This window comes from Fulmarus glacialis, unplaced genomic scaffold (genome assembly GCF_000690835.1).
Source record: "Fulmarus glacialis isolate BGI_N327 unplaced genomic scaffold, ASM69083v1 scaffold19303, whole genome shotgun sequence".
Classification (NCBI taxonomy): domain Eukaryota; kingdom Metazoa; phylum Chordata; class Aves; order Procellariiformes; family Procellariidae; genus Fulmarus; species Fulmarus glacialis.
Genome location: NW_009202591.1, coordinates 18,055 through 28,271, shown reverse-complemented (window position 1 = coordinate 28,271; position 10,217 = coordinate 18,055). Strand labels below are relative to the sequence as shown.

General features: G+C 35.9%; 1 protein-coding gene across 1 annotated transcript in view; it reads right to left on the bottom strand.

Annotated features, from left to right (window-relative positions):
* MTRR (5-methyltetrahydrofolate-homocysteine methyltransferase reductase) overlaps nucleotides 1-10,217 on the bottom strand; it is a 24,707-nt gene that overhangs the window by 1,122 nt on the left and 13,368 nt on the right. The window contains exons 7-13 of the mRNA XM_009574350.1: nucleotides 8,580-8,668; nucleotides 6,752-6,932; nucleotides 4,892-4,934; nucleotides 4,272-4,458; nucleotides 1,882-2,000; nucleotides 230-322; nucleotides 1-143 (exon numbers count right to left, since the gene is read on the bottom strand). The exon at nucleotides 1-143 is cut by the window's left edge and continues 28 nt beyond it. Coding sequence (XP_009572645.1) covers nucleotides 1-143; nucleotides 230-322; nucleotides 1,882-2,000; nucleotides 4,272-4,458; nucleotides 4,892-4,934; nucleotides 6,752-6,932; nucleotides 8,580-8,668 — 855 coding nt within the window. The remainder of the gene's footprint in view (nucleotides 144-229; nucleotides 323-1,881; nucleotides 2,001-4,271; nucleotides 4,459-4,891; nucleotides 4,935-6,751; nucleotides 6,933-8,579; nucleotides 8,669-10,217) is intronic.

Genomic DNA, 10,217 nt, shown 5'->3' with positions numbered 1-10,217 from the left:
CTCTGGCAACTTCCTTAGCATAAAGCCTAATGACATCTTGCACATATTTAGGCTGGGCTACTTCTGCAGTTGAAGAGTCTCTTGAGAAACAAACCTTAAGATGAGTTAACGTGCCATTTTCAAGAAAACATCTGAGCTCATCTCTGAAAGGCAATAAAAACTGTTAGTAATGGCTCAGAGATAAGCATTACCTCATGAATACAAAATGAATGCGAAATAGTGAACTTGCTTGAACAAATAGTCTCGATCCTGATGCCGACAACCAAAAAACAGCCATGTCTCTCCAAATTCCCAGTCTGTATGTTCCTCTCTGAGCTTTTGCCTAAACAGACAAAAAAAAAAAAAAAATCCAATCCTGTTTTATCAAGTGCAGAATCTAAAATGTCTATAACCTAATTTTCATTTAAAGTAGTGCTTTAATAAACCTCTGGATTGGCAGAAATGTGAACTGACTTAAGGTAAATCACAGTCAATCCCTCCTTCTTTGATTTTCTTGACTACTCACTTTTGGCCCAGCTCAAAATCAATCAACTTCAAAGGGGGTTTTTTTTGCCACAGTTTCATATTGGAATAGTCAAGACTGACACTTCCAAATGTCTCACCAAACAATCCTGACTGCTGAATAAGGAGATTGCTACCCTTTATCCTTCATTGGAAACCCTGTAAAAACACCTGGGAAAACTCATCACAAAGCAGTGCTTTCCATTTAGCTGTAGAAACCTGCTAGACTTTATGAATAACAATCTATTTACTACCACATCATCAGAAGAGTTACTGCATTTTCTTGAAATAATGCTGATGGTATTACTTTAGAGAGGTTTTAGCTGCAACTTTCTAGTTACATTTCGAGAGAGAGATTTCATTTATTGTTGATCAAATGCTTATGAAATGCTCTGAATCCTTTAAAACAAAATGTAAAATACTTCTGAGAGATAAAGGTATATTTGGGAGTTAAAATTAAGGAGTAAGGATTGTACATAATGATTTGGTTAAAGCGGAAGCATGGAGTCAGAAACATCATGTCAAAATTTCACTTTTCTCTGAAATAAAATGGTTTAAAAATAATTGTTACAGGATGCAAAAAACTCCATGATCTTGCTGGAACTAATGAGTCATGTAGGAATGATATGTGCTGGTTACCTATAAAAACTTGCAACCATTCCCACACAAATATTCCATTCCTCCTGTTCTTTGTTTCTTCCGAATGATCATGTTTTTATATGTTCTTGGTGATGTAGTATCTGTCACTTTTTCAACAAGCATCTCTTTGCCTTGCAAAATTATGCTGCTGGAGTTGGAGGGGAAAAAAAGGGATCTACCTTCCCTCAAATACCCCAGATTACTGCCCAGTTGAGGGTTCAGGTGCCAAGCTCCTCATCTTAAAACATCAAAATGTGTAAACACACAGAAATAACGGAATGTGGGAGAAAAGTTGACATTCATCATGCCAAGGCTTTTAATATAGATGCCACTTCTGAAGGAAATGGATTTTGAATTCCAAACTTAAGGCAATCAACACTTTCTAAAAACTCTTCTAAAGACCTCTTACAGGCCTTCCACTAGCAACACACAGATAAAGGACTTAATTTCTTATTACTGTTTCTACAATTCACCCAGTTCCTCATATATCCACCATGGATATTAAAGACAGTCAGATGAAAGTGTAAGTTTTACTCATTTGAAAAACAAATAAATACACAAGCACTGCTTGTTTAAAACTAGTAAGACTGTTTCTAATCAGCATACCACTGTTACAAAAAGTAAAAAGAAGGGAAAAAAAAAAAAAAGAATAAAAAGATTAACTGCATTTTACTCAAAACCTGAGACTGTATTTTCTTCAACATAAAAAGGCTGCTTTCCAGGTAACAACTTGGTAAATACCTATGTTGTAGGAAACCAATAAACGGTGAAATTCCTGTTCCTGGACCAACCATCATGAACGGGACAGATGGGTCTGCAGGTAAGTGGAAAGTATTGTTTGGACGAGCAAAAATAGATATCTAAAATGAAATTAGATAGAATACAATTGAAGAATATTCTTAAGCAGTGAAAATACCATGAAATTTTTAGAACCTTCAGGATATTTATATATATATGTGTCTACACACCCTTCCAAATCCTGAGCTTCAGAGTTTATTTTTAATGCCACACAAACATTTAAAATAAAATTTCACGAGTTTCCGAAAAAAACCCGCGTCATATTTACAAACCTATCAATCCATCTGGAGGAAAACTAGGGAAAACCACATAAACATGAGTTTCTGAATATGAAAGATGACTGCACCATAAATTTGGGGAATACTGTTACAGAATTCATGGGAAGTTTGGTGTTGGTACTCAAAGGGAAGTAAAGCTATTATAGGCAACTCAACCTTTTTTCACATTGTGGACATCTAAAAACGTTCCAGTGGAGGTGAGGATTTGTTTATAGCAAATTGAAGCCTACTGATACTGAGCTTGCTTTCTTAATTTTCATAGAAGTTTTACATGTTCTCCAAAAATGCATATGGGTGAGGGGAGGCAGATAACTGCTCAAAAATCTTGGAAAATGGCTTTATATCATTCCACCGATAAATTCTAATTCTGATCTTCAGATCTGTGTCTGAAAGGAAGTCTAAATATAATTTTCATAGGAGCTCCACAACTATTCTCTGAGGCATGGCTAACATAATGTATAGAAAATGAGAAATGACTATTTTTAATCCTTTAAAAGATTATTCAAGACTCAGCAGCAGCCATAGCAGAGCTTCATCCATTAAAGTCATAAGCAAACATCCGATTTATTTTGCGTATTAATTATGAAAGGATGTGAATTTACATTCAAGTTTAAGGAAGGAGTGAAGCACTAGACAAAGTTATTTAAACTTTGTTCTGTAAACCTGAGTGGTTTAGCACTACTTATTTCTTATCATTTAATTCACTACAGATACTGCAATGTTAAACAGGATTATTCTTCTGGTTTCACGATGATAAAAAAATAGTATAATTCTTGCTGGTAGGGGGCAATATTTGTATTTCTGTTATACTTACTACTTTAAACCACAGTTGAGTTAGGAGGCTATTTTCCCTACTAATGATTCCAAACTGGTCATTCCCTTAAAAAATACTGCAAACGGTAAACACATTTGTACTGTAAAGTGATTTCAATTAATCTAAGGTATTTTTGCATAAGATCATACTCATCTATTTTGATTGGTATTCCACATATTTCTGCAATCTACTTGTATTGCTGCACATTTATCTATGCTGAACTCTAGCTTGCACCGCAGATGCAAATAGTTCTGAACTTTATTCGGACTCATTTTGTAATAATCCTTTTTTTTCTTTTTAACTCCACCTCTTTTTCATGTTTGATCTTTAATATACTGCAAATCAATTATATTTTAAATAAAGAGCAGATATGCATACTGGAATAAGATATATGATGCACATCTTGATCAGTTTGTCTTTTGAGTTAGTTTTAAAAAATGAAGATAACTTTCCTTCCATTTTGTCAGACCAATACCTTCAATTATTGGCACAGTTTTCTTGTAACCAAATTCTATGCTTGTTTCCATTTTTCTTAATCAAATATAGATTAGACTGGCAGTAGTTCTTTTGTCATATTCATTACATAGTAGAATTCCAAATTTTTAATAATTAGCTTACACCTAATAACTTTGAGACCGATTAATTACACAGATTCTCCACACGAAAGGAAAAGAGGAAAAAAAAAAAAAAAAGTACCTTCTCCTAGTAATACCCACCATGCCAAACTGTCTTTGATGCACATCAGAAATACCACAGATGACTGTCCCGTGTCATATTCAATAACTTGGCCTTCGCAAACTGTGCGAGACCTGACAAGAAGTAAGTTTTACAATTTCTCCCCTATTATCTGCCACCCTTTCCTGGAAGTGACCAAGTGCCTCTCTCCTACAACACTAACAGTCATAACCCTTTAATTGCACAGTGGTATTTTAATCCACAAAAACATCCTCCAAGACTTGCTTAGGACTGGGGTGGAAAACAACTCTGACCTTTCAGCAATGGGAAGTTTCACAACTCAGGTCTCCATAGATAAAGTAAAATGTAAATTTAGCAACTTAGCAATGAAGTTCTAGACAAGTTATAGAGGGAAGGGTGAACTTACAAGTAGGGTAGAACTGCAAAATGAAGGTGTATATTGACAAAACACCCGCACTGCATTAGAGCAGTGAACAAAGACACCTGCAGTTGTTTCAAACATGCATAAATTTAACAGTTAAGGAGTTTAGATCTGATATTCATACCTTTTTAGTTGAAGAGCTTCCTCCTTTTGTATCCAGAGTGTTTTTATTTGGGTGCACTAGAGGTGCAACTAACTCAGCAAGCCACCCCGTACATACTCCTTTCCGTGAGACTCGTCTAGTGGGACAGGCAGGGAACTCCACAATATTAAATACAAACCACAGTTTTCCTGGCTGATATAAGTTTGAACTGCAAAGACAAAAGTATAAAAAAAACCCCAAAAACCTAAGAGATAGCTGTACAATCTTACAGCAGGTCCATTTGCAGCCCAAACCACCTCAATTGAATCAAGGTTCTCAGTGTTCAGCTAACTGTGATATTTATATACAGTTAGAAAACGTCTTAAGATTGGACTCAGAGGCCAGTGCCTACAGAAGGGAATCCAAATTCCTACTAGATTCACATGTGTGAGCTTGTTCTTGAGAACTCTACTAAAGTCTTGCCAGACACTCAAAACAATGTTGTTTGAAATAGTCAAACCCTGTGTTTTTTTGCAAGAGGGACACAATCACTTTTTGCTCAGGTTTTATCCCTCATTCCTCTCTTTCTTCTTTAGATTATAACGTACACACACACATTTGAGAAAAATTACGAAGGAGATACAATTTGAATATTTCATTACCTTGACACTGAATAGGATCTGGCTTGTAATTTAGGAAGATGCTCTGAAAAATTAAAAAAAAAAGATGAGGAAAAAAAAAAGCATCACTTATCATTTGATTCACCCCACGGAAAATGAAATATCATATGAGTGTTTACACTACAACAGATTACAAGCATATTATAATTTAACTGTAATTTTTCTCTATTAACATTAAGTGTTTGTGGTTCAGAAATAAGCTATTAAGACTTGAACTCTATTTTGAATGTTTTTTAGACTTTGTGGAATATCTGTTAGAGATCCTATAAAATGAGGCCACAACAGTTAATTCATGGGGTTCTTTGCCAATTAAAAACAACTGTAAGGTGCACAGAAGAGATGCAAGTAGCTAGTGGGCAAGGTGAAGCTTGAAATTTAATTTTCTCCACCTTTCATCGAAGAGCTCAAAAGCTCTCAGAATACAAATTGCTTGATTGAAAGTTTCCTACGTATAATGTCCTAGAAGCAGATGTGCCAGTTCAATTTCAAACCACTATGAGTACCTATGCAAATTTTTGAAATCACAGCTAAAAAAACAACAGAGACAGGAGTTTACTGGGCATTTTTTCAATGAGAAACCCCCTATATATATATATCTCTCTCACACAAACACACATTTATATCTATGTATGTATATCCATATACAGAAAAGGTCAAATGCACAGGTGCCTTAACTTGCATGCAGACTGCACATTTTGGTTGAGGAGAAGGGCGTATTAAAAAGAGACAGACATATTGCTAAGTGAACAATGTGATGGGTAATGGTGACAATAAGTGAGCAATACCAGAAAAATTGGGCATAGCAAATGCCATAAAACATACAGTGGAATAACAGGGTAACATACAGTTTAACTGCTTTTTAGCTGTTTTTCCACATGTACTACCCTTTTGCAGATGTTCCAACCAGTACATGGATACCCTGACATATTTTAAAGATGCTCTGCTACATAAGATAGTTGCAAGTCAGAGTTAAGAAAGGCTAGTTCAGTGAAATCACTTAAAGACACTAAGCCCATTCAGCACATTACTTCCATGGGGGAACACATTTAAAAAACTTTCAAAAGTTCCTTTTATTCAGTTCAGTTGCTACAGCATGTTCCATACCACCTTTGAAAAGCTAAGCATTTTCGCTTTCACTGTGGGAATTCATGTATTTGTATAAAGTGGAGCAGAGCTTGTATTTATTTTTTTAAATCCCCACAGTGTACTAAGAAGGAGAGATTTGGGGTAGGCATGGGGAAGATGATTGCAAGAACATAAAAAGCAATTTTTTTGTTTCATATAATGGAACTTATTAAGAAATTCTGCTCTTTTAATCTGGAAAATAACTGCCAGTATTTTCAGATGAATTTGAGATGGTGGAGTCCCATTCCTTCAGTGTTTTATATAAGGAACCCAGTGAATGTGTTGGACATTACATAAATACAAATATACCGGGAAAAGCTTTCCGTTTTAACAGGTAAAACTGCAAGAAAAGAACATGTAGGCAGGGAAATCAGGAGTTGTAAAAACATGTCTTTTTAAAATTGTAAGCAGTTGACGAACTGCTTCTTAAAGACCCTAATCCTGCAAACACCTTATGTTTATTTTTTATGCACAAAAGCAATCCAACATCAGCTGAAGCATAGGTATGTACCTAAGTGTTTGCAGAATGAAGGCCAAAGACTACAAACTGGAGAAGAGCTTTGTTCCCCAACAATAGTTTTAGTTTGATCACAAAGGATACTATAGTATTTCCGAAGCAGTTAACCGAACAGTTATTCCCCTTTCTCGGGAAATTGAACATTTAGTCTCATGCATTTTCAGAAACCAAATCTAATTAAATCTAAATCAGTCACTTACCAATTAACAGGTTCAGTGAAGGCTTGCAGCTTGGAAAAGCTTGAAGTAAATCCAGCAAGCAAACATTAGAATCTCTAATAAAGCGTGTGTAATCAGAGGCTCCTTGTCTGCTGCAAAGCTCTTGAAGCCTCCGTTTTTCTCCCGCATCACTGGTACATTCTACAAGAGCTCGCAAAAATGCCTGCGGGGAAAAAAATAAGAGTGAAGAGTAAAAAAAACTTGTCCATTTGGAAAAATGGTCACAAACCTGAGAAAAACTTGGGATGCCTGGGGACAGGAAGCAGTCACCTGACAGGTTAATGGATAATACAATTTATTTCCCAATGCACACTTTCACCTACTATGAAAAATTTACATTTTTCTTTTCTTTTTTTTCGGTTGCTCCTCTAAAGTGTGGGACAAGCTAGCAGGTCAGAAAATCCTAGTTAGCCTGAGCAGGGGAGAAACAAATAAACAGGCACAACCCATTCCCTGAAAAATCCCAAATTTATGAAAGGCTTCCTTATTTATGTATTTGCACTTTAGTTAAGTAAACAGCTCCATAACACAAACTAATTCAAGACAAAACACCATTTGCTAAGTTACAGAAGCCAGGAAAGGAATAATAAAAAGTCTTAGAAGAAGTATTACTGTAAATAAAGTATGGTATTTAATGAGTCATGTAAATGTCACTGTAGTGTTTTATTCCATACTTCATGCCTACATAATGGTACTGCAAGCTTTTCTTAAGGGAAAATTAAATTGAGCATTGCAAGATAAAGTAAAAATCAGATGTAAATAGTTAAAAGTTTTTTTCCAAAAGCAAGGTGGATATAGATACAGTGCATAAAAGAAAAGTGATCCAAAACACCAAGTGCAATTCATACTCTACACAAAAGAATACTTGGAAAGTAATTTGAGTGTGCTCAAACACTGAGCTTCCAAGACAATAGTTTTGAGTACAAGTTACATAAAGCACATTCTACACTGAACAGGTAATAAAGCAGATAAGTTATAAAAACTGGCTTGGGCGATATTCCCCAATCAGCACTCTCTGCCTACTCTTATTGTTAAGACAAATTTCCAAAATTGTTAAATGCAGTTTTGAAAAGGTTGAAACAATTGGAAGATTCTCTTCTCTGCTGCTGCAAAATCCACTCAATTGAGTGAAAAGGTCCTTCCAAAAACTGATTTCCCTCAGAGACTCAACCAACACAACTGTTTAGCTTCATCCTTCATACAAAGTTATCTTTAAAATGTGTTTTGACAATACCAGAAATACGCATGCATTTCCAGTTGCAAGCTTCCATTTTTTTGCAGGCACAGAATGAAAGGAAAATAACATCCACACGTTGTGAGAACAAATACTACACAAGCAAAAATCTTTCTTCGAAATCTTTCAGGTTACTGAAATGCTACAGAAAGCTTTAAAATCATTTAAAAGACATTATGGTATGTTTGCATAGAGCAACCTGCATATTTTCAGAGACAAAACTTGACAGATATGGCTCCCTCTGATTAGAAAGAATGATTTCTCTAAAATGCCTATGGAGCCAGGTTCAGTCAGCTTTCCAGTTATCGGCCACCAAATATCTAATACTTTTCTGTTTACCTCCAGAGTAGTTATGAATCAACACACTGCAGAACGGGAATAGAGATTTCAGTATCTCAGATTAAGTACCACAAGTGAAATTTCTCAGAATAAAGTACAAACAGCAGCACACAAACTGACAATCCTTATTCACCAAGAAACATGACAAATACACACAAAGCAAGGATAGATCTGTAAGAGCCCATACAACATAGAATTACTAAGGATTTCTCTTTAAAAAAACAAACACATAAACACCTTTTTGGGAATTGCTCTTATTTCCAGACACCAGGTTAGAATGAATTTCAGAGTGCTTCTTTCAGGGATGTGTTGTGGATGAACTGCTCCTAGTTCATGGGAGAAAAAAACAAAACAAAACATGCATCTATTAACATCGAAAAATGGCATCACAGAGTGCTTGTTCCTTCAAGAAATACAAGAGATCTAAACTGCATTCAGTGCTTCATGTTTGAGCCCCAGCTGGTTAGTGGAAATTACAAACTAAACAGCAAGACAGTTTTCCAATGAAGTATCAATGACAATTTTCCAATGAAAAATCAAAACTTATCAGGAAAGCAGGAAACAAAAAGAGGGGTATAATACATGAGTGTTCAAATAAATTTCATTGCTAAACCACTCAAGGCTTTGTTGCCACTTTCCACCTTGACGAAATTCAGAGGAATGCTTACCAGGAAAAGGAACATCCACATCTTTTCCCCTCCATCAATAAGCACTCACGCTGCAGTTTTCTAATGATCTAACCAAAGGCGTATGCAGGCAGTGCCAGGCTGGAGCTCCTGAGGTCCAGCAGATCCAAGGGGTTTCTGTACAAGCAAATAATCCCTCCTGTACTCTCTACAGGTTCCACTTCTGGGAAGAAGGTACACTGACATCTCATCTATCCCTTCATGGAGTCAGCAAGGGTGCAAGCCAGGCTTATCAACCTCATGCCTTGTCATGCTAAAGCAGCTATTCTAAGTTAACCCCAAAAGCAATGTAAGAGCATTTATGTGACAAAACACCTTTAATTAATAAGCTCTGCAGGTTCCAAATTGTTTCCTTATAGACCCAACTTGCATGTTGGGATTTCTCTTGACAATGTTTCTTGGCTTTGACATCTAGCTACTGATTCTTACTATGCTTTTTTCCATGCTCAAGAGCCTTTTAATACTACAGATTTTTCGCTCCAAGAATATACCTATGTACCTTGCTAAATTACTTCTTCGTATCAGCATTACCTGACTGAAGCCTTGCTACAAAGAACAAAATTTACTTTTAGAAGATAAGAGGATTGGCATAAATATAATGCAGGAAAGAAACATGTTACAAGAACAACTTAATCCTCTTCCTAGGATGCTCGTACAAAAACCAACTACAGAAATCCAGTATTTGAACAACAGACTTTATACCAGACTGCAAATAATTTCTGTTTTATCCTCTCAATTGATCTCATCTACTTCATCAAAGAATTCATAGACTGAACAAAGAGAGGTTGTGAACAAAATTCAGTAGAATTCCTTGTAAATCTTGGAGATGCAGCAGAGGCACAGCCTGCTGTTCATGCTCTTTTCTCCCAGGTTTTTCAGGTCTCTTCATTCAGTAAACCCACAACCGTAATAGTTTGTAGTAACTATTACAAATTCCTCAGAAATGTGAATGCAGTTAAGAGACAACATCTCAAAAGGAAAGCAACTCTGGAACATTGCTAGGAATTGCAAAGCTGCATTACAAAGCTGAATTCTTTGGTACAGATTGGTAACAACAAGTAATTAAGTTATAGTAACTTAATGAGTCTCTGCTCACCCGCACAGCTCCAAAGAAATGAACTTGGGTTCGATCCTAAACCATTTAACTTCATAACTGCAGTGGATGGAAGTCACTGTACAAGCCATAATT